Here is a 23610-nt window from a genome sequence, read left to right on the forward strand (position 1 = left end):
TTCTCAGGAGGCTGAGGCAGAAGGATCACTTAAGCCCAGGAGGTGGAGGTTGCAGTGAGATGCGATCGTACCACTGCACTCCAGCCTGGGTGACAGAGCAAGACCCTGTCTCAAAAACAACAACAAAAAACAGCTTCCTCTGCTCAGGGTCCATCCATAAGGGCATCTCTGAGAATTAAAGGCTTTTAACCTCAAAACTGTGCCCCCCACCCAAGGGGTTTCTGTAGTCCCCTCAAAGAACACTGAATTAGGATTTAGGGAGGAGAGAAGGAGAGACCCAGCTTTGGGAGACTTTGATGTTAGAACTGTGTTTTCTGTGTGTTCCAGTGTGGCAGGAAGTGCCTTCCTGGAGTTTATCCTCTTGCATTCCGGGTGCCTGGCCCAGTGAGCTTCTTGAATCCTAAATTCCTGCTGGGAAATGGGACAGGTTTCAGCCTCTGAGGCTCACAGTCCTAACTGCTGCTGGCTGGTTTGGCTTTTACCAGGGTGACAGTTCTGTCTCCAAGGAATAAATTCACTGGCCTTTGTCCCCTTCCCCCAATTGGCTCATGGCTTTTGTCTTTAATGACTGCTACGTAGGGTCTGAAGAAAACCCAAACACCATTATTTCCTGGCAATTCTGAGCAGCACAGGGTGGGGCAGCACAAGTTATCAAATTAAATTCTCAAACACTGGCTGCTCCGCACCATTGCCTTGCTTTAGTCCTGTTACAGCAGTAGACAAAGGGAGTTTGCTTTGTGCTTTATGGTTTTTTGCCAAAGTCCATACTAGATGGCGCATGTTCTCCAACTTGGCTTTGTCCATCAAGGTTCAAGAAAACAATGGTCAGACATGTTCCTCTTAACAAGCACAGTATGTCCCCAAATAGCAAAAATCCATACAGTCCTTTCTGGGTGAATTTTTAAATCTTATGTAAATCCATCAACCCCATCCTTTTTCCTTTGCCTGTCAGGAGAAATTAATCTAGATTTACATTAATTATGCATGTTATCAGATTTCAAGCTCCTTGAGAGCAGGTATTTTAATTCTATAAAGCCTCTACGTGACCTTGGACATGAGTAGGTGCTTAATTACTCAAGATGCTCCTTGAATACAGACGGTACACGACCCACACAGACTTAGATCTTTACCACTTCCTCCCTCTCCCCACCCTGACTTGCCCAATCCTGAAAGAACTGGAGACGTCCAAGTGTCTGAGGTTCATACTTCCACAGAGAAGCTTGGGTCTGTGTGGGAGGGAGAAAGGAAGCCATCTGTCCACAGGCCAGACCAGGCCACACCCTGCTGGCACCCAGAACCCTTTGTCCCAGGCCCAGCCCTGCCATTTTACTTTCCTTTGTATCTGGAAAGCACAGGAAATATAGTAGTCATATGACAAAAGAAGGAAGGGTTGTTTGAGTTTTAGAATAGTTTACTCAAAAAAAAAGATAAAAGCCAAAGAGAAGGTCAAAGTTGACTGTGGAGAAGGCCTTGCAAGCAGGGAACTTGGGAAGAATTAGAGGGAATGAGTGAGAGAAGGCAACTGAGTTTGGAAATATTTTTTCTGACTAGCTTTTCTTTCCAAATGCCACTGAACTTAGATTGGTTTAGAAAGGGTTGTAGTACATCAAAGTGGCTAGAAGCATAGGTTTGGGGATCAAATAAGGATTTCATTCTAGAGTGTGATCTTGTACAAGTTATTCAGCCTTTCTAAACCTCAAATTCACACAACGTAAGATGAAGAAAATCACCTTCTGAAAATTAGAGATAACATATGCAAAGTGAATCAATACAGGGCTTAACATATTTATCACCCCTTTGGTAAATAACCATGACGATTACCAGAGCTGTTAAGGGCAGTGGCAGGTGAGAAGCAGAACTCATAGGTGGTAATCCCTGGGCCAGCCAGGCTCACCATGTGCACTTGGACGGACAAGTCCTTGACCCCATCATTGTGAAATGGTGCAGGGATGCACCACAAGGGTGTGGCAAGATGGCTGACAACAGACTGGGAAGCCACTCGGCAGAAAAACTGGATTGATGCCCATTATGGCGAGAGGCATCATCTCCCCTGTGTTCTTTTCAGTCTTGGAAAGACAAGCACCATGTCTCTGACCAGTGCCTTCAGGGCTGTGGACAATGACCCTGGGATCATCGTCTGGAGAATAGAGGTGAGCTGGGCTGGAGGCACCTTACCTGTGACTACTGGAGTCTGGAAGCAGAGTCTGGCTGCCTGGGGCTGCTAGGCAACAGTCCGCCAGCACCCCTTAGCCTATGGTTTGAGGAGAATGAGAGGCAGCATCAAAGTACCTATTTCCCATCCTTTACCTCTCCTGGGTGCTCAAAGCAGGTGGCTGGCAGGTGGAGGAAATGTTCAGACCCGAAGAGCAGGGCTTCAGGCAAAAACAAGCTTGTCCTTTAGCCAGCCACCTGCTCAGTGAGTCTGCACTTGCAGGAAACACCCTGGAAAGACAGGTGGGACCTACTCAGCAGATTCCTGGCAGCTTCCATCAGAAAAATGGAACATGTCTTCCACAGGGCACCCTGGCTCCTACACAATATGGGGAGAGGTGAGGGGTCACTGCAGAGATGAGGCGCTGTTCAGCCCATCTCCTCTTGGGCTTGGGCCACTCTGTGTGGCTGTGAGCTCCAGCAATCCATAGCTAGGAACCACCCTGGTCTGGGCAGCTCCACCTGCCAGATACGAAGATTCCCCCTAACCCCCGCCCCGAGCCCAGTCAGTTGCTGCTGCATAAAACCCAGAGGTAATGCCTCACTTCACTATTCTCAACCAGGAGGGGGAGTCAGCTCTCCAGCAAGCCTCGCAGAGATTGTGAGGCCCAGGTCACTTCCATTGTTTTAAGGCTTCCAGTTTCCTTAAAAACTAACAGGTACTGGCCGGGTGCAGTGGTTTACGCCTGTAATCCCAGCACTTTGGGAGGCCGAGGCGGGCAGATCACGAGGTCAGGAGATGGAAACCATTCTGGCTAACATGGTGAAACCCCGCCTCTATTACAAATACAAAAACTTAGCTGGGCGTGGTGGCGGGCACCTGTAGTCCCAGCTACTTGGGAGGCTGAGGCAGGAGAATGGCATGAACCCGGGAAGTGGAGCTTGCAGTGAGCCGAGATAGTGCCACTGCACTCCAACCTGTGCGACAGAGAGAGACTCCGTCTCAAAACAAACAAACAAGCAAACAAAAATAACTAACAGGTACTAAAACACGGTTACCAGAATTGCAGTATATTTAACATTTAACACATTTTACACAGAACACACACAAGTATGGCTGCAAGTTTCCCTCACTTGGAGAGTGTGATGAAAAATCTACATGAAGGCTGTATGAACAGTCCTCCAGGGCCAAGCCATACATGCAGTGACAAATCAGGGCCCCGACCCAGACTCCAAATATAAGACACTTGGCACAGAGCCCTGCTGACCGCTGGCACTCTCCAAATGTTATCCTCCACCTCCCAAGGCCCCGCAGAATCCAAGTGTTCTTTCCTACATGGGTCTGGTCCAGCACCCTGTGGTCAGCATTGGGAAGAGCGTTGGAGGTTCTGGCACAACAGCTCAGAGAAGGGTTTGTACTTGGTTGTTTATATCCAGCAAAGGGCTGAAGGTGGCTCACAGGCTTCCCACAACAGTGCAAGATAAGACAGGGTGGGAAGTGGAGAGAATAGGGCAAGGGAAAGCAGGATAGGGACCAGATTCAGATCCGGGGTGACGCAAGCAGAGCTCACAGAAGCCAGAGAAGTGGCTACATTAACCCTGTGGCTGGCTGCCTCACGTCCTATAAGGTCACTGGGAACATCTCCCTTCCTTCTCCCCACCACCTGCGCCAAACAACAGAGAGGAGAGGGAGGCTCGTGGGGAAGGGAGGTGGGAGGGAATGTAGCCTATACCCTTGTCCTTCCAGAAAATGGAGCTGGCACTGGTGCCTGTGAGCACCCATGGCAACTTCTATGAGGGGGACTGCTACGTCATCCTCTCGGTGAGCACCCTCCTCCTCCTCCCCACTCCTGTGAGCTTCTCCCCTGGGGCCAGTTCTTGGACTCTACTGGGAGATGTGCTGGTGAGTGAAGATAGTCCCTGGTATCAGTCTCAGTGGTTCCTCAGTGCTATGCAGCAGACCTCCAGTCTATCAAAGGCCATCATTAGGCCTGGGTTTTTAATTCTGCATCAGAGGATGGGGGTATGACCCTCAGTCTGAACCTCAGTGAGCCACCCACAAGCAGCACTTCTCCCAGGCCTAGGTCCCACATTAAAGTGGTGTGAAAGAAGGCCAGATAAATGCAAGGCCTGTCTCTAGCCTCAAAGTGCTTATTCTCATGGAGGAGACTCACATGAACGGTGCTGACAGGGCTGTGTAGGTGTACAGATCAGCACTGTGCCAGCTGTGTGAGTGTAAGGGACCAAGGGGACCTGTGAGGTAAGCCTGCAACCTGGCTGGGAAAAGATCCCCATTGGTCTCTATTTATTTGGGGAACAACAAGCTGTCAACTTTACCCAGATGTGGGGAGGAATTTGGGCTGCCAAAGCTTATGCCATGATCGCAGGTCTGCTTGGGTGCCAGGGCAGCTCCTGCATCCACCGCAGGAGAGAGGGCCCTCAGTCTGCCAAGGGCAGACACATGTGCTGCATTCTCCCCATGACAGAGGGGCTACCAGCAAAGGGGGAGTGAGCTGCCCCCTGACCAGATCTCTCTGACTACATCCCAGACCCGGAGAGTGGCCAGTCTCCTATCCCAGGACATCCACTTCTGGATCGGGAAGGACTCCTCCCAGGATGAGCAGAGCTGTGCAGCCATCTACACCACACAGCTGGACGACTACCTGGGAGGCAGCCCTGTGCAGCACCGAGAGGTCCAGTACCATGAGTCAGACACCTTCCGTGGCTACTTCAAGCAGGGCATCATGTGAGTAGGGGTGCACAGAGTAAGGACAGAAACAGCAGTTTACAGAGGAGGAAACCCAAAAGGCCAACATGCATATCAAGAAAGTAATCAGAGAAATGCAAATCAAAACAAAGCTGTCACTTCCACCCACTAGAGTAGCAAATTAAACAGCTGGGAGGTGACAAGTGTTGGCAAGGCTATGGGGAAATAGGAGCCCTCGTGTCCTACTGATGGAAGTATGGACTAGTGCAGCATCCTGGAGAGTAGTCAGTGCCACTTGCAAATCGCACTTCTGCGTGTGTAACTCCCAGAAATCCTCATGTATCCATGTCCATAAGGACACATGGACCACACTGTTCATAGCAGCCTCATTAATGATGTTAGGAAGCTGCAGGCAACATAGATGTCCATAACTGGGAGACAGGACATGCACACCATGGAGTATTATGCAGTAACCAGAAGCAACAGATTAGATACACACCTAACACAAGGACAGAGCTCACAAACATGGTGCTTAGCACACAAAGTAAGAAACAGACTAAGACATATAACAGAATGCCAATTTCTGTTTTAAAAAGCACATGCATGGACGGGCGTGGTGGTTCATGCCTGTAATCCCAGCACTTTGGGAGGCCAAGGCAGGCAGATCACAAGGTCAGGAATTCAAGACCAGCCTGGTCAACATGGTGAAACTCCGTCTCTACTAAAAATACAAAAATTAGCCGGGTGTGGTGGCGCGTACCTGTAATGCCAGATACTCGAGAGGCTGAGGCAGGAGAATCACTTGAACCCAGGAGGCGGAGGTTGCAATGAGCTGAGATCGCGCCACTGCCCTCCAGTTCCATGACAGAGCAAGACATCATCTCAAACAAAACAAAACCATGCACACAAAACAACATGACAGGTTGGGCATGGTGGCTCACGCCTGTAATCCCAGCACTTTGGGAGGCTGAGGCAGGAGGATCGCTTAAGCCCAAGAGTTCAAGACCAGCCTAGGCAACATAGTGAGATCCCCATCTCTACAAAATAATACTTTGTAAAAAAGCTAGCCAGGCATGGTGGTGCACTCCTATAGTCCTAGCTACTCCATGGGCTGAGGGTATCGAGCCCTCAGTTATCGAGCCTGCAGTCCCTGATGAGCATCACTTAAGCCCAGGAGGTCAAGGCTGCAATGAGCCATGATTGCACTACTGAACTCTAGCCTGGGTGACAGAGTGAGACCCTGTCTTTAAAAAAAAAAAAGGAGGGGCGGGGCACAGTTTACTAGAATGAAAATGAAAAGGTCAACAGTTAGAATGGAAGCGTATGGGGAAAGGAATGGGAGTAGGGCAAGCAGGTAAAGGGAATGCACAGACACCTAACACAAGACAGGGAGTGAAGGCCGATGATAATGTTCCATCAACTGACAAGTTTAACTCAAAACTTTGCCCCTGATATTAAAACAAAAAGAGGAATTCCAATGAGCTTGAGAATTGTGAGGCCGGGCCAAGATCAGCTTCTTGCAGGTCAGCAGTCTGCACTGACTGAGGCCCTTCAGGGCACAGAGGACCACACTGAGCCAGTGGGGAACCCAAGGACAAAGCCCCTCTGCTCCAGGGCTACCTTCTGCATTCCTTTAAAGTGCAGGACGCCTGGCTTGGAGGTTGGGCTGGACTGAGTGCCAGGGCGGGCGAGCTGATTCCTAGAGTAGGTGGTCTTAAGGCTGTGGAGTCATTAATGCTTCTGCTGCGGCCCAACTTGTACCCCTCTGCTAGTGACACACTGGCATTCAGACAGTTCCTGGAACAAAACATGCCCTCTGTGCAGGGGGTCTTCATCACTGATGTCTCCTCTGCCTGGAGCACTATTCCTCTGGGTATCGGTTCATTTTCCTTGTAGTATCTCAGCTCAAATGTCACTTCTTCAGAGAAGACTGCCCCGACTCGCTACCAGAAAGTCATTCACCCAGTCTATTTGTGGGGCAGCAGCTGCCACCGTCTGTATTTACCTTGCTGATGTACTGTCAGCATCACACGAGTGAGGCTGCATCTGTGTAATTTACCACTGTCTCCCCAGAACCTAGCACATAGCAGGCACTCAAATAACTGAATGGATGTTCCCTTAGCTACAAGAAGGGGGGTGTCGCCTCTGGGATGAAGCATGTGGAGACCAACACCTACAATGTGAAGCGGCTGCTACATGTGAAGGGGAAAAGAAACATCAGGGCCACTGAGGTTAGTCCTGCACACTGTCTGCCCCGGGCCCAGGATTTCTCTACCTAAGAATTCTAAGAATTCCTCCTGAACAATGTTTACCTCTCATCGACAGGTGGAAATGAGCTGGGACAGTTTCAACCGAGGTGATGTCTTCTTGCTGGACCTTGGGAAAGTCATCATCCAATGGAATGGCCCAGAGAGCAACAGTGGGGAGCGCATGAAGGTATGGCTTCCTAGCCTTAGCACTCTCTCAAGTTCCTTTCTTCTTCCCTCCATGCTGGCTCTTCCCCAAGAATCAAGGTGGAGCCCTGCCTTTGAGTAGAATCTGTCTTGGAGACAGGCCAAGTGTGTGAGTTTGTGACTCACCCTGGACTCCTCAGCATCCGAGTAACTCCTGTGTCTGGGATCTAGGCTGTTCTCCCCAAAGACATCAGGCAGAAAGGGGTCCCAGAGGAGCTGAGGACTCCCTTGGGTTTCTCTGACAGGCTATGCTTCTGGCAAAGGATATTCGAGACAGGGAGAGAGGAGGCCGTGCTGAAATAGGAGTGATCGAGGGAGACAAGGAGGCAGCCAGCCCAGAGCTGATGAAGGTCCTTCAGGACACCCTTGGCCGACGCTCCATTATCAAGCCTGCAGTCCCTGATGAGATCATAGATCAGCAGCAGAAATCAAATATCATGTTGTATCAGTGAGTAACTAAACGTGGCTTTAGCTGGAAGCTGGGGTCAGGGGGAAGGTGTCCCCTAGAATATCAGCCACCTCTGCTTGGCTTCTTGTTTTGGGTGTAGTCATCTGGTTTTCTTCTTAGTCCTTTTCAAATGCAGCTCCTAGAAAGCCTAGAGATCCCCTGCTCAAGGAGGCAGTTGTTCTTGTTAGCAACTCTCCTGATCTCTTGAGGAGACCTTTCCTTTACTCTGGCCTACACACGCCCAGGGATGTGGAAGGGATAATGTTTGGGACAGAGATGAACAAAAGTCTCCACCAAAGAAAAGAGTCTGCACATTCCTGTCCTCACTCAAGTCATGGCTATCTTATTAGGAAGTCACACTCTACCCAGAAACTCCAAACTAAAACCAAACCAGAACAATATCTAGTTGACTACAAGATGCTTTACAGAGGAAAAGGCACAGGCTAATCTCTCCCCTTCTCCAGTGTCTCAGATTCACCTGGGCAGCTGGCAGTCACAGAGGTAGCAACGAGGCCTCTGGTCCAGGACTTACTGAACCATGATGTAAGTAGAGTTTGGGGAGCCTTAGCTTGGGGTAGCCAGACCTGCTTCAGAAGCAGACCCTGAGCAAAATCTTCCTTCTGGTCTTGAGCAACCATACCTATCTCTGGCTGCTTTAGGACTGCTACATCCTGGACCAAAGTGGAACCAAAATCTACGTGTGGAAAGGAAAAGGAGCCACAAAGGCTGAAAAACAGGCAGCCATGTCTAAAGCGCTGGTAGGAGCTACAGATGTGCAATACTGTTCAAATAATTCTGCTAAGAGCACTTCAGGTGTGTCACTTCACAAAGTCATGCTAGGTATGTGAGCATATAACACTGTGCTTACATACATGGACTGCAAAGTCAGGCAGACAAACTGGGATTCAAATCCAGGTTTTGCCTTTTCCAGCTGAGTGCTCTGGGAAAGACTACTTAACACCTCCGGGCCTCAGTTTCCCCATATCTAACATGGGATCATACCATCTCCTAGGGTTATTGTGAGGATTAAATATCATTTGTAAAGCACTCAGGGCTGGGCGCGATGGCTCATGCCTGTAATCCCAGCACTTTGGGAGGCCGAGGCAGGTGGATCCCCTGAGGTAAGGAGTTCGAGACCAGCCTGGCCAACATGGTGAAACCCTGTCTCTACTAAAGGTACAAAACAAAATTATCCAGGCATGGTGGCACATGCCAGTAGTCAGGGCTACCTGGCGGGGCTGAGACAGGAGAATCACTTGAACCCGGGAGGCAGAGGTTGCAGTGAGCCAAGATCATGCCACTGCATTCCAGCCTAGGTGAAAGTGAGACTCTGTCTCAAAAAAAAAAAAAAAAAAAAAAAAAGCACTCAGAACAGTTCTTGGCACACAGCACCTGCTGAATAAAAGGTGGCTGTTATTATTGAAGGAGACATCACATATCAAGGTTAACGGCCCTGTCCTCAAGGAGCTTATATTTGTGCAGATCCATGCAGATGAACCAAGCAAGATGCACTTACAAAGCAATAAATGAGCAAACGGATGTGATGCAAAGTCAGTAAGTACAAAAGTACTGAAAGAACACAGCATAATCTTCCAAAAAATTAACAATCATAATCACCACAAGTCAATACAGAGATCCAAAAATGTTCCACTCATTTTTTTTAGGCAGGTACCTTGGTCCTTAGATAGAAGTGAGTTAGAATTTGACTGACTCCCAGAGGGGAGACTCTTATCATGTGGCTTCAAAGAGGTGAATTACCAGACAAGCAAAGAACTCAGTGTAATCCACAACTGACCTGCCTTTGGGAATGGGTGGCTCTGCAGGGCTTCATCAAGATGAAGGGCTACCCCAGCAGCACCAATGTGGAGACTGTCAACGATGGTGCTGAGTCGGCCATGTTCAAGCAGCTGTTCCAGAAGTGGTCAGTCAAGGACCAGACCATGGGCCTGGGGAAAACATTCAGCATTGGTAAAATTGGTGAGATTGCCCCCAGATCATCCTCTCACTGCTGGGACCCTAGAAAGGCAGGCACAGATGCTTCTTACTCACTCGGCTTTTCCCAACCCTTTCTCCACAGCTAAAGTTTTTCAGGATAAATTTGACGTGACTCTGCTACACACCAAGCCAGAGGTAGCTGCCCAGGAAAGAATGGTTGATGATGGCAGCGGAAAAGTTGAGGTAAGCCCAATGATTCAAATATCAGGGCAGGCAGCACTGGCCTTCCTGGCTGTTGTGCTGGGGGCAGGGGTGCAGGTGATTCAGAGTCTGCTTTGTTTTCCCTTTACCCTCCGGCACCTCAGGAGTCTTCTCTAAGAGTCTTGCGGGTCTGTAGAGTTTTCAGGGGAAAGAGACACACATCCTCAAATGTGCTATCAATATCTCACTTGGAAGATCTATTCAAATCATCACTCAGCCTTACAAAGACTGAGCCATGATGGGATGCTCCTGACTAGGATGGCCCAGTTCATCTCAGGATTCAAATCATGCAAATGTGATGAGTCCTCAGCACTGGGACAGAACCAGAGGGAGAAAGAGAACATGGAGTAAATGTCAGCACCTTCCCCACTTGGATTCTCCCTTTAGCGTAGCCTAGCCCTTCCCAGCCCCCTATCTCTGGAAAACGGTGTCTCCCTCCATGCCCAGGTCTGGAGAATTGAGAACCTGGAGCTGGTCCCTGTGGAATATCAATGGTATGGCTTCTTTTATGGGGGAGACTGTTATCTGGTCCTCTACACATACGAGGTGAACTGGAAGCCACATCACATCTTATACATCTGGCAGGTAGGCCTGGCACAGGCTTCAGCTTTGGATCCTGATGCGTCCTCTGGCCACTGGGCTGGGGCGGGGAGCATGGGTCTTTCATGGCCTCTCACCACTGCAGGGCCGCCATGCCTCACAGGACGAGCTGGCAGCCTCAGCATACCAGGCAGTGGAGGTGGATCGGCAGTTTGACGGGGCCGCTGTGCAGGTTCGAGTCAGGATGGGGACGGAGCCACGCCACTTCATGGCCATCTTCAAAGGGAAGCTAGTTATCTTTGAGGTGAGGATGCTCTGATAAAATTACACCATGAGCTGGAACGTTCCAAATTAACAAACCAGCATGGGACTATTGGCAAGCAGAGGAGGGGTCGGGTAGGGAGTCAGGCTTGGATTAGACAGAGGAAGAAGGGGGTTAATCCCTCTAAGACAGTCAAGTGAATCCCAACTGCCTAGGGCTTCAAGTCTGAACCACTATCTAAATTATGTTCAAGGTATTTCATAACCTAACCCATATTACCTATGCAGGTGCACCACCCTCAGCTCCCTAACCTGCACCCTCCACTCCAGTCAGGTGGGTCTCCTCATTAGACCTCACGTGTGCCACACCATGCCCCTCCTGCTGCAGATGTGCCCTTTCAAATTCAAGTCCCACTTCTTCCATGAAGCCCTGGCTGAAGCACCACCAAGCAATGCATAATGTCACATGCTTGATATCACACAAGTTTGGGGTCAAGTCTTAACCTTGTATTTACTAGTCAAGTTTCCAAGTCTCAGTTTCCTCATCTATACTGTGGAATAATAACATCTACTTCATAGAGTTATGAGGATCAATGAAATGATGTAGGTAAGGCACCTGTCACAGAGCCTGGCATATGATAAAGTTCTCAGAATGAAAGCTGTTGTTATTGGTACCGTAACTCCAGCTCACCCTGACCCTTTCCAGTGAGCCTAGAAGCTCCTCAAGGGCAAACCTAGTATTACAACATTCACATTTCCCACAACAGCTCCTCTAGTGCTCTGCTCACATGCTGCTCCTTAGATCTGGACTCTGCTTTTCTTCTCTCTAGGGTGGGACTTCCAGGAAGGGAAATGCTGAGCCCGACCCTCCAGTAAGACTCTTCCAAATTCATGGAAATGACAAATCTAACACCAAAGCAGTGGAGGTTCCAGCCTTTGCTTCCTCCCTAAACTCCAACGATGTCTTTCTGCTGCGAACTCAGGCAGAGCACTACCTGTGGTATGGCAAGGTAGGATGGCTGGGCCCAGGGGTCAGACCAGCCCCTGGGAGCCCAGACCTGCAGTCCCCTCCTCCTGTCAGCAAGGTCAAAGGACCTAGAGTAGGTTAGAGTGCTAGCTTCGGCAGCACATAACTGAAATTGGAACGCTACAGAGAAGATTAGCATGGTCCCTGTGCAAGGATGGCATGCAAATTCGTGAAGCGTTCCATATTTAAAAAAAAAAAAAAAGCCGGGTGCAGTGGCTCATTCCTGTAATCCTAGCACTTTGGGAGGCTGAGGCAGACGGACCATGAGGTCAGGAGTTCAAGACCAGCCTGGCCAACATGGTGAAACCCCGTCTCTACTAAAAATACAAAAATTAGCCGGGTGCGGTGGCGCGCACCTATAGTCCCAGCTGCCCGGGAGGCTGAGGCAGAAGAATCTTGAACCGGTTGGGGGGCGGAGGTTGCAGTGAGCCGAGATTGTACCACTATACTCCAGCCTGGGCGACAGAATGAGACTCCACCTCAAAAAAAAAAAAAAAAAAAGAGTAGGCTGGAGCAGTCCTCAAAAAGAGAAGCCTTTTTCCTAAGGAATCTTCAAAGGGAACACCAACATTCTCCACAATCAGACTCCAATTAGAAACTCACTGAAGGCTGGGCACGGTGGCTCACGCCTATAAACCCAGCACTTTGGCAGGCCGACGTGGGCTGATCACCTCAGGTCGGGAGTTCAAGACTAGCCTGACCAACATGGAAAAACCCGTCTCTACTAAAAATACAAAATTAGCCGGGGTGGTGGCTCATGCCTATAATCCCAGCTACTCGGGAGGCTGAGGCAGGACGATCACTTGAACCCAGGCTGCGGTGAGCCGACATTGCGTCACTGCACCCCAGTCTGGGCAACAAGAATGAAACTCCATCTCGAAAAAAAAAAAAGAAAAAGAAAAAAAAAAGAAACTCACTGAAAACCCTGCTTACACGTAGCAAAAATCTCATAAATTTCTATGCAGATGGAGGCTGGATAAGTCAATCTTCCCATATGAGTTTGGTGGACTCTAACAGACAGGCACTAATACAGAACAAAAATACAAAATATTATGTCAATTCATATTGCAACAGTGGATTAAAATGCACTAAGGCCGGGCACGGTGGCTCACGCCTGTAATCCCAGCACTTTGGGAGGCTGAGGCAGGCAGATCACCTGAGGTCAGGAGTTTGAGACCAGCCTGGCCTGCATGGTGAAACCCCGCCTTTATTAAAAATACAAAACATTAGCTGGGCGTGGTGGTGTGTGCCTGTAGTCCCAGCTACTCCGGAGGCTGAAGCAGGAGAATTGCTCAAACCCAGCAGGTGGAGGTTGCAGTGAGCCAAGATCGCACCACTGTACTCCAGCCTGGCCAACAGAGCAAGACTCCCTCTCAAAATAAAATAAAATGCACTAAAATTATTTTACAAAAAAGAATTGAATAGGAAAAGATGCTTAACATCATTAGTCGCTAGGGAGATGCAAATCAAAATCACAATGAGATAACCACTACACATCTATTAGAATGGCTAAAAAAAACTGACAATATAAAATGTGAGCAAGGATGCAGAGCAACAGGAATTTTCATGCATCACTGGCAGGACTGCAAAATGGTACAGCTTTTGGAAAACATTTCGATAGTTTCAATTTTTTTTTTTTTAAGAGTCTCGTTCTGTCAGCCAGGCTGGAGTGCAGTGATGCAATCTCAGCTCACTGCAACCTCTGCCTCTTGGGTTCAAGTGATTCTCCTACCTCAGCCTCCCAAGTAGCTGGAATTACAGGCATGTGCCACCACACTCAGCTAATTGTTGTATTTTCAGTAGAGACAAGGTTTCGCCATGTTGCCCAGGCTGGTCTCGAACTCCTGACCTCAGGTGATCCACCTGCCTCAGCCTCCCAAAGTGCTGGAATTACAGTGGGGAGTCACCACGCCCAGCTGACAGTTTCTTACAAAGTTAAACATACATTTACCATATGATCCAGCAATCCTATTCCTGGGTATTTACTCAAGTAAAATAAAAAACTATCTTCACACAGAAACCTATGCACAAATGTTTATAGCACCTTTATTCATTATCAGAAAAAACCCAACTGGAAAATGGATAAACGAACAGTAGTACATCCACATGATGGAAAACTACTCAGCAATAAAAAGGGATGAGCCGCTGGTAAACACAACAGAGATCTCAAATGCATTCTGCTAAGAGAAAGAAGCCAGACTCAAAGGCTAAATATTGTATGACTCCACATATAGCATTCTGGAAAAGGCAAAACTATAGTGATGGAGAATAGATTCGTGGTTACCAGAGGTTAAGGATTCACAGAGGCTTTGACTCCAAAGGGGTCACGGCCCCAGATAATTTTGGGAGAGACTGAGGAAGAAACTGTTCTGTGCCTTTATTGTGGTGACAGTAACATGATTCTGTTTGTCAAAATTCTTAGAATTGTATGTCAAAAGAGTATATTTTACTGTATGTACTTTTAAAAATAAATTTAAATTTTTTCTCTAAAACAAAAAAAATCAAAAGTAGGTGCTTAAATTCCAACTGAAGCTGAAACGAAGGTAGCTTTTGCCAACACCCACTGTGGGTTTCAAAGCCTAGTCCTGCTTTTTGCCCCACACTGTTTTCCTCCCCACTCCCCAGCACTAGAACAAACTTGTCTGTCTTCCCAGGCTGAGGGACTGTGGCTTGGTAGCTGATCCTGGCACACAGAGTTATTAGTCTCAGATGCTTTCCTTTCCACGTCAAAGTGTCCCTGTGCAACTAACACTTGTGCTCTCCTCGCCCCACTCTCAGGGGTCTAGTGGGGATGAGCGGGCAATGGCTAAGGAGCTGGCCAGCCTTCTCTGTGATGGCAGCGAGAACACTGTGGCCGAGGGCCAGGAGTCCGCCGAGTTCTGGTACCTACTGGGAGGGAAAACTCCCTACGCCAGTGATAAAAGGTATGGGAACACAGCCTCCTCCTCTTCTGGGCTCCCCCTGCCTGCCAGGCTTATGAATTGCACAAAGGCCAAAACCTCAGTTTTAAAAACATTTCTAAGCAGCTTGGTGCGCTTAAATGGACTGTATTGCAGACTTCAGCAGGAAATTCTAGATGTCCAATCCCGTCTCTTTGAATGTTCCAATAAGACTGGCCAATTCATTGTCACTGAGATCACAGACTTTACCCAGGATGACCTGAACCCCGGTGACGTGATGCTCCTAGATACCTGGGACCAGGTAAGACACAGCTGCAGAACTCAGAACATGACAAAGACTCCCACAGTAAGGGTTGTTTTTGTGTAGTACCCCCACCCAGGGTAGCCCTGGACCATCCCCAGCTCAATCAAACCTCTGTCAGCAGTGACCAAAAGAAAGCCTCCGTTTTTTTGCAAGGGGTGATGTTTGAGAATGATGTTTGAAACTCACCATCCTGGGCATTTTCCCACCTTGCTTTGGAAAAATCAAGTCATCCTATCATCATGCACTTTTTAATCTTAGGATCAACAGCAACGGACTCCACATGCAGAGGATATATGGGCCTTTGGGGGAACAACAGCAGTCAGTAGCCTATTGTCATAGTCAAGTAAGAGCTACTGTGGGTCCACATAAGGGCAGTGGAGTAGGGATGGAGGGATGTTGACAGATTTGACAGATGCTTAGGAGGTAAAGTTGGTCAGCCTGGTGACTCATTGGATATGGGGGGTTTCTAGGAAACTCCCAGGTTTCTGCCTTAGGTGACTAGATGGATACCACCTATCAGAAGTGGAGACTCAGATACAAGTTTAGTAAAGAAGAGCTACATCTTGAGGGTGTTATTTTTAAGGTGCTTAGAGCAGTCAAGAGGAGGTGTTCTGCAAGAAGTTGGATTCAGGAAGCTGAAGTTCAGAGACAGCTCCGATTTGGAAAGGCAGATCTGGAAGATACACATAGCAATTAAAATGATAAACATCAAGCTGATTCTGGGAAATCCTTTCTCTGCTGAACAAATTAGGCTGAAAAAGTTTTCTGAGGCTGTGAATTGCTCACGAAAGAAAGGGGGAAGATAGGGTAGTGTGTATGATCTAGTACTTAGTATGAACACAGCAACATATATTACATCTCCACCATAACAGGTGTTCTTGTGGATTGGGGCTGAGGCCAATGCAACGGAGAAGAAGAGTGCCCTTGCCACAGCGCAGCAGTACCTGCACACTCACCCCAGTGGCCGAGATCCCGACACACCAATCCTGATCATTAAGCAGGGGTTTGAGCCTCCCATCTTCACAGGCTGGTTCCTAGCCTGGGACCCTAACATTTGGAGTGTAAGAAAAGAGAGTGGGGAAGCTCTTACTTCCTGCCAGGAACAGCTCACTGAGCTCAGAACAGCTCAGTGGGCAGGAAGGTGGGGTACTGATTCACGGCTCAATGAAACCAGGACTTCATTTCCCTACTCCTGTCCTGCTCCCTGCCTTTTTCTTTTCTCCTCTTTTTCACCTGCCACAGCAGGAAGTCCAGGTAGACAATTCACAGCAGGTCTCAGCAATAAGCAGTGTGAAGTATAAACAGTTTATAAAGAGTATCCATACACATCATCTTTTTGATCTGTACAATGATCCTGATAGCCAGTAGAAGTACTGTTCCCTATTTTATTGATAAGGAAGCTAAGAGAATGAGCTATTTGTCCAAAGTCACAGTTAATCAACAGAAAGCCAGGTTTCCTGACTCCTAATCAACACTTTTTTTTTTTTTTCCCCAAGACAGAATTTTGCTCTTGTCGCCCAGGCTAGAGTGTAATGGCACAATCTGGCTGGCTGCAACCTCCACCTCCTGGGGTCAAGCGATTCTCCTGCCTCAGCCTCCCAAGTAGCTGGGATTATAGGCATGCACCACCACGCCCAGCTAATTTTTGTATTTTTAGTAGAGATGGGGTTTCACCGTGTTAGTCAGGCTGGTCTTGAAGCCCTGACCTCAGGTGATCCACCTGCCTCGGCCTCCCAAAGTGCTGGGATTACAGGCATGAGCCACCGCGCCTGGCCTTCAACTGCTCTTTTTTTTTTTTTTTTTGAGACGGAGTCTCGCTCTGTCGCCCAGGCTGGAGTGCAGTGGCCGGATCTCAGCTCACTGCAAGCTCCGCCTCCCGGGTTTACGCCATTCTCCTGCCTCAGCCTCCCGAGTAGCTGGGACTACAGGCGCCCGCCACCTCGCCTGGCTAGTTTTTTGTATTTTTTAGTAGAGACGGGGTTTCACCATGTTAGCCAGGATGGTCTCGATCTCCTGACCTTGTGATCCGCCCGTCTCGGCCTCCCAAAGTGCTGGGATTACAGGCTTGAGCCACCGCGCCCGGCCTTGCTCTTTCTTAAATCTTATAGGGAGGACTGAGGGGTTACCATCAAAGAATGTGCATTATGTTTAAGCACCTTTCAAGCCTTCATGGACCCAAAAGGGGGGATTTTCGTTTTTACTTATACTTGAAATGTCTTCTGACTCCCTGGTTCTTTTGCTTTTCCTGAAGACACAGACCAGACCTAAGATGTCCCTCCCCTATAAGAAAGCCCTCATCTTGTGTTTTCTCTCCTTCTCAGGCAGGAAAATCATACGAACAATTAAAAGAAGAGCTGGGAGATGCTGCTGCTATCATGCGAATCACTGCTGTGAGTCAGGTTCGCTCTTGGGAGAAGCCAGCCACACAGGCAACCAGAGCCAAAGAGAACCCACAAACGCTACAGATGCTCATGGGCAAAACTCATGTCCTCCTTAGTATTACTAAGGAGTATTACTATAGTTGTCTGTTTTCATGTAAAAATTTTTTGTAATCAATAGACAAGCAGGTCTGACAGCCAAGTTCCTTATTTTCCTGACTTCCAGATTTTCAAACAGACTTGCTGTTTAAAAACAAAAATGGGGCTGGGCGTGGTGGTTCATGCCTGTAATCCCAGCATTTTGGGAGGCCAAGGCGGGTGGATCACCTAAGGTCAAGAGTTTGAGACCAGCCTAATATGGTGAAACCCCATCTCTACTAAAAATATGAAAATTAGCCGGGTGTGGTGGTGGGCGCCTGTAGTCCCAGCTACTCGGGAGGCTGAGACAGGAGAATTGCTTGAACCCAGGAGGCAGAGGTTGCTGTGAGCTGAGATGACGCCACTGCACTCCAGCCTGGACAACAGAGGGAGACTCCATCTCAAAAAAACAACAACAAAAAAAATGAAAACTTGTTTTATTATTCAACTCTGCCATTTAGGAGAGATTAAAGTCATTGGCAGTATTTTTCAGAAATAAGCTTCTAACCCAAATGACATTTTTATTCGTTTCTGACAGTGAAATCCACAGAAACTTAGACCATTTACACCTATTTTAATGGTTAAAAGACGTAGAGCCTCTGGCCAGGAATCCAGCAGTTCTTTAACCTCAGGAGGAGTGCATGGCACCAGGAATTCAAACCTGCAATTCTGTCCTTTGTGCTCTACAAACTCAGATTCTTTTTTTTTTTTTTTTTTTTTTTTTTTTTTTGAGACGGAGTCTCGCTCTGTCACCCAGGCTGGAGTGCAGTGGCCGGATCTCAGCTCACTGCAAGCTCCGCCTCCCGGGTTTGCGCCATTCTCCTGCCTCAGCCTCCCCAGTAGCTGGGACTACAGGCGCCCGCCACCTCGCCCGGCTAGTTTTTTGTGTATTTTAGTAGAGACGGGGTTTCACCGTGTTAGCCAGGATGGTCTCGATCTCCTGACCTCGTGATCCGCCCGTCTCGGCCTCCCAAAGTGCTGGGATTACAGGCTTGAGCCACCGCACCCGGCCTACAAACTCAGATTCTAAAGCTAATGTTGATATAGTATCTTTAAATTGTATTTAAGTAGAACTACAACCTGAAGTCATTTAAAGGCTGGAAATGCAAGGCTAAATAAAAGTACTAAGAGAAGGTATGTGATCCCAATATTCAAATGAGATTCCGGCACAACATGTATGCCAAACTGGCTATACAGGACTTGCTTTGGACTTACTGAATCACCTTTCCCAAGAATAACCCCAAAATCTGAATATTTTCTATTCCCAGATGATTCTGACATGCAGCCAGGTTTGGGGACCATTGCTCTGAAAGATGATTATAGAGGGTGAAGTGTCACAAGTCAAAATGTTAAATATTACACACATTTAGAACTGTAACCATACAGACACTGAGGAGTCTTCCCTGTGCCTACATTCTTATCTTATCTTACCTAGGACATGAAGAATGCAACCTTCTCTGTGAATTCTAATGACAGTGAGTCAAAATATTACCCTATAGCAGTTCTGCTGAAAAACCAGAATCAGGAGCTACCTGAGGATGTAAACCCTGCCAAAAAGGAGGTGAGTGGCTGAAGGAACTGTGTCTGTTGGAAGTGGAGCTCTCCATGAGTAAATGGCCTAGGACAGTTCTGGCACAGCATGCTATAGCCACTCAATGGACATCTGAGCTACCCAGGAGCTCAAACCAAAAAAAAACAGGGTTCTTTCTTGATTCTTTTCTCTCCACCTACATCAGTCTATCAGCTAGCTTCTGTCCACTGCTCTCCATCTCTCTGCTACTAGTCTAGTGCAGCCATCTTGGACTACATACTACAATCCAACTGGTTTCCACCTGTTCCTACAATCCGTTCCCCACGCAACAGCCAAAGGGATCTTTAAAACATATGGCACTGCCCTGTTTAAAACACCTCGAATAGCTTCCCACTACATTTTTAAAAAGAATGTGAAGGCCTATACAATCTGGACCCTGCCTAGCTCTCTGATTTCATCTCATATACCAATACCCTCATCACTCACCACCCTACAGCCAGTACAGCCGCTGCTTTGCTGTTCCTTAAACATGCTTATTCCAGCCTTTGAGCCTTTACACTTGCTAGTGCTCGTGTCTGAGAAAACATCCCTCTCCCAAATCACCACAGCGCCAGCACCTTCTCATGGTGTAGGTCTCAGCCCCAGTGTCACCCCCCGGGAGGAGGCAATTCCTGACCACCCTAATACTGCTTCCCGTATCTGCTCCAGTCCCTTTATACTTGTTCACTGCCTATTTCCCCCTCTAGTAATATCCTTAAAAGGAAGGACCTTTGTCTTGTTCACCATCATATTCTCAGCTTCTCAGCACCTACAACAGTGCCCAGCAGATAGCAAGCATTCTTAAGTTTCGCTTGAATGAATTAACATATCTGAGTTAAAAGAATAAATTTCTTGGCCGGGCGTGGTGGCTCACACCTGTAATCCCAGCACTTTGGGAGGCTGAGGCAGGAGGATCACAAGGTCAGGAGTTCAAGACCAGCCTGGCCAATATGGTGAAACCCCGTCTCTACTAAAAATACAAAAATTAGAGGGTGGCGGGTGCCTGTAGTCCCAGCTACTTGGAGGCTGAGGCAGGAGAACTGCTTGAACCCAGGAGGCAGAGGTTGCAGTGAGCCGAGATCGTTCCACTGCGCTGCAGCCTGGGCGACAAAGCAAGACTCTGTCTCAAAAAAAAAAAAAAAGAAAAAAAAGCCGGGCGCAGTGGCTCAAGCCTGTAATCCCAGCACTTTGGGAGGCCGAGACGGGCGGATCACGAGGTCAGGAGATCGAGACCATCCTGGCTAACACGGTGAAACCCCGTCTCTACTAAAAAATACAAAAAAAAAACTAGCCGGGCGAGGTGGCGGGCGCCTGTAGTCCCAGCTACTCGGGAGGCTGAGGCAGGAGAATGGCGTAAACCCGGGAGGCGGAAAAAAAAAAAAAAAAAAGAATAAATTTATTTTCCCCTTGAAGAAGTTGATTTGGGAATGGACTCTGGACTCTGGATTTCCCACAATACCTTATCTAACCAACTCAAGTATCTGGACTACAATTTTCTTGAAAGCAGAGCCCATATATTAATTATCTTTACTTAATTAATAATCTTTACTTGTATATAAATATTCAATAAATCATTAAGTAAATGTTTAGAAGAATTTTATGCTCAATAGGATCATGCATTTGAAAATTTCTGGGTAAAAATGGTAGTTACAGGCAGAAAACAAGGAAAACCATGGCTCAATTTAGTTCTTCATTCTGCCAAAATTTGATGTCTATAATTCATCCTTAATACATAACCCATTTATTGCCTTCTGGCAAGAAACTGGTGCTTGCTGGCACTGCGAGAGCAGTGAATCCAGTAAGCTTCTGTCACAGGCCAAAATGGGACTCCCTGAACTGAAGAACACCTCTCCAATGAATAATTTAAATCTCTAACAGCCTTTCTGAGAAAGTCATCCTACTTCCCTCTTCAAGGATCCACCTAGAACTCCCTCTTGCTCTGACTTTCCCAACTTCTGTTGGCACTGATGTCATGTCTTCCTTCTAACTAGAAACTTTGTTTTCTCTCTTAGAATTACCTCTCTGAACAGGACTTTGTGTCTGTGTTTGGCATCACAAGAGGGCAATTTGCAGCTCTGCCTGGCTGGAAACAGCTGCAAATGAAGAAAGAAAAGGGGCTTTTCTAAAGCAAGAAGGCCTATATCTATTGCAAAGCCACAGAAGAGAGCAGATAGTGCCAGTATCAGGAAATAATTTATCCACCAATTTCTGCCTGACATTCAGCTACTTAATTTAGATATAATAGAGTCTGAAAATCACTGTTCTCCATTTTTTCTCATCCTTGCATTCCTTCCTTGTTATATACCTAAAATGCTAACCACATAGTTTTTGGGTTTTGTGGCCCTCTAGCTAAAGCCTCAGCAGAAAGCACTAAAACTGCATAAATCTGGAGAAATCGAAAGAAAGAGAACCAAAAAACAATGCTCAAAATGTTTAATAACTTTGTTTAGTATTATACCAGGACCTACCTTTGTTTTCAATTTTAAGATCATTATTTCTAAAATCTATTTAACCTGTAAATCATTTCAAAGCATTTTTAACTTTTCAAATAAAGATACCTCTAATGAACAAATGCGGTTATTTTCAGTATTCTGGGTTTGCTTGTTATGGTAATTTTATGTTATGTTGGAAGAAATGTTTCAGTACTGGGGAAATAAAGAGGCAATGTTAAGTGACCTCTCTGGATAACCGGACTACTCTAATTTCTGTTTCTGGCACAAGAATGTCAAAATCTGCCTTACAGCTGGCCAGGAAACCTCAGTACTCACCCACCCACATATTATCCAAAAGAGAAACAGAGGCATGTGTTATTAATTTAATTAAATGAAGCCAGAACCAGCGTGCCTACCACTGCAGAGCACCTTCAAAGCACGCTACAGACAATCACAAAGAAGAGAACCCACAGTTTCCAGACAACTCTAGGTTTGAATCAGTAATCCCAAAGAATTTCATGTGGCAGAAGTAATATAACTAGGGAGGTTCCGAGGCAGAAGCATGGTCCACAGTATCGCAAAGCAAAAACAGAAAAGAATTCTATGTCATAAAAGGTGGAAGACAGAACATGTAAGTTAGAAATTTCAGAAACACCATAATAAATCTATGTTGAAGGGAGCAGCAGTATTGTTGATACCTGTTCTCCAAGACACTGTCAATCACGTCAATAAGGCCCGCCCGTTATTTTTGAAAGGCACAGAAAAGCTAAACCCAGTATTATGCAAACAAGGAAAAAATTATTTTTATTATATAACTATTTAATAATTTTACCCATGAAGTCTATAATCTCGTTGTAACTCAAATGAAAAATACATTCTCGGTCTGAAGAGGCTTGGGAAATACTTTTTGTAATGACGTCCAGAGCTAAAAATAAATATTCCTCCTGGGCCGAAAGTCTCTAGAACCTATTCAGTTTCTGCTGCCTCTTCACCTTCTCCACATTCAAACCGCACAAAGTCTACTACCGACACCCCCTGAGGCTGCACATACTGCCCCAAGGTAATGGAGGGATCCAGCAAGTATGGCTGGGACAACATCTTAGTCTCTGCCTCTCCCCCAGGCTCATCATCCAGGGAGCCAACAGAGAGGGGGGCCATGCCCACCACATGCTGCCCAAGGCGGCGGCCAATGTCTTCAAGGTTTGTTTTCTGTTCAGACGTCTCACAGATGACCAGGGCCCCATACTTCCCCAGCACCAGGTTGTGAAGTGAGGGACTCTGCATTGCTCCGTGGACATAAGAGCCAACGTAGAACCCAGATGGCACCTTCACCCATGCAGCTCGTTTAAGAGTCATGTTTTCTCCCAGTTTTCCTATTAAAAAAAGCAAAAACAAAAAACCAAACACACCAACAAATTGTGATGTCTGTGATGGTACCAAAACAAGAACAGAAGAGGCCCAGTTTGGAAGACAGTCCCTTTGCATTTACACAGGATATGCAGTAAGATGAAGAGACATCATTTTCAGTTTTTGTATAAAGAGGAAAAGGGGCATGGGGTGGGGCAGTGGGAGTGGGGGAAGTGAAGAATACCTTTATGAAGCATCAACTATGTACCAGGCACTCTGGTACTTAAAAACAGGTTGTGAGGCCGGGCGTGGTGGCTCACGTCTGTAATCCCAGCACTTTGGGAGGCTGAGGTGGGTGGATCACCTAAGGTCAGGAGTTCAAAACCAGCCTGGCCAATGTGGATGAAACCCCGTCTCTACTAAAAATACAAAAATCAGCTGGCCATGGTGGCATGCACTTGTAATCCCAGCTAATCAGGAGGCTGAGGCAGGAGAATCACTTGAACCCATGAGGCAGAGGTTGCAGTGAGCTGAGATCGTACCACTGCACTCCAGCCTGGGCAAAAGAACAAGACTCTCTCTCCAAAAAACAAACAAACAAACATAGGTTGTGGTGACACAAGTATGTGTGACTCAGGTCTCAGTTCTGCCTCTTTACTGACTATATGACCTCGGGCAAGTGACTCAATGACATAATCTCATTTACTAAATTTATCAAGCCTTTGTCTCCTCACCTTTAAAACAGAGATGAGACCACC

At 47.2% G+C, this 23610-nt stretch overlaps 2 protein-coding genes and 1 non-coding gene across 6 annotated transcripts in view; 2 read left to right on the plus strand and 1 right to left on the minus strand.

Moving 5' to 3' along the window:
• AVIL (advillin) lies at nucleotides 1–21641 on the plus strand. 2 transcript variants are annotated; one of them, XM_010388916.2, is made up of 19 exons: nucleotides 1–2150; nucleotides 3899–3973; nucleotides 4701–4897; nucleotides 6981–7089; nucleotides 7184–7294; nucleotides 7557–7759; nucleotides 8224–8302; nucleotides 8419–8517; nucleotides 9583–9736; nucleotides 9837–9937; nucleotides 10403–10540; nucleotides 10641–10799; nucleotides 11587–11766; nucleotides 14562–14707; nucleotides 14840–14984; nucleotides 15860–16048; nucleotides 17309–17377; nucleotides 18939–19064; nucleotides 21086–21641. In XM_010388916.2, the coding sequence occupies exons 1-19, from the start codon at nucleotides 1950–1952 to the stop codon at nucleotides 21197–21199; spliced, it is 2595 nt and encodes an 864-aa protein (XP_010387218.1). In that variant the 5' UTR covers nucleotides 1–1949; the 3' UTR covers nucleotides 21200–21641. The 2 variants fall into 2 exon arrangements, with proteins under 2 accessions (XP_010387218.1, XP_030794721.1); XM_030938861.1 differs by having other exon boundaries at nucleotides 14562–14984; nucleotides 17309–17386.
• Nucleotides 9573–23610, minus strand: part of TSFM (Ts translation elongation factor, mitochondrial) — a 25652-nt gene continuing 11614 nt past the window's right edge. Inside the window, exon 6 of one of the 3 annotated variants that reach the window (XM_010388915.2) lies at nucleotides 9573–9705. In XM_010388915.2, coding sequence (XP_010387217.1) covers nucleotides 9686–9705 — 20 coding nt within the window. In that variant the 3' untranslated portion in view covers nucleotides 9573–9685. Of the gene's footprint in view, nucleotides 9706–15583; nucleotides 15661–21492; nucleotides 22879–23610 lie in introns of those variants that run through there. The other 2 variants (XM_010388914.2, XM_010388913.2) reach the window with 2 other exon arrangements.
• Nucleotides 11868–11972, plus strand: LOC115900102. The gene has a single exon (XR_004059782.1). It is a non-coding gene; the product is annotated as a U6 spliceosomal RNA (small nuclear RNA).

This window comes from Rhinopithecus roxellana, chromosome 10, assembly GCF_007565055.1.
Source record: "Rhinopithecus roxellana isolate Shanxi Qingling chromosome 10, ASM756505v1, whole genome shotgun sequence".
Classification (NCBI taxonomy): domain Eukaryota; kingdom Metazoa; phylum Chordata; class Mammalia; order Primates; family Cercopithecidae; genus Rhinopithecus; species Rhinopithecus roxellana.

Bases quoted from the DNA above. Each gene is read 5' to 3' on its own strand.
- AVIL (XM_030938861.1), top strand. From the start codon at position 1,950: ATGCACCACAAGGGTGTGGCAAGATGGCTGACAACAGACTGGGAAGCC. The intron at 3,974-4,700 runs GTGAGCACCCTC...ACTACATCCCAG, and splicing joins ACTGCTACGTCATCCTCTCG to ACCCGGAGAGTGGCCAGTCT. The intron at 17,387-18,938 runs GTTCGCTCTTGG...TATCTTACCTAG, and splicing joins GAATCACTGCTGTGAGTCAG to GACATGAAGAATGCAACCTT.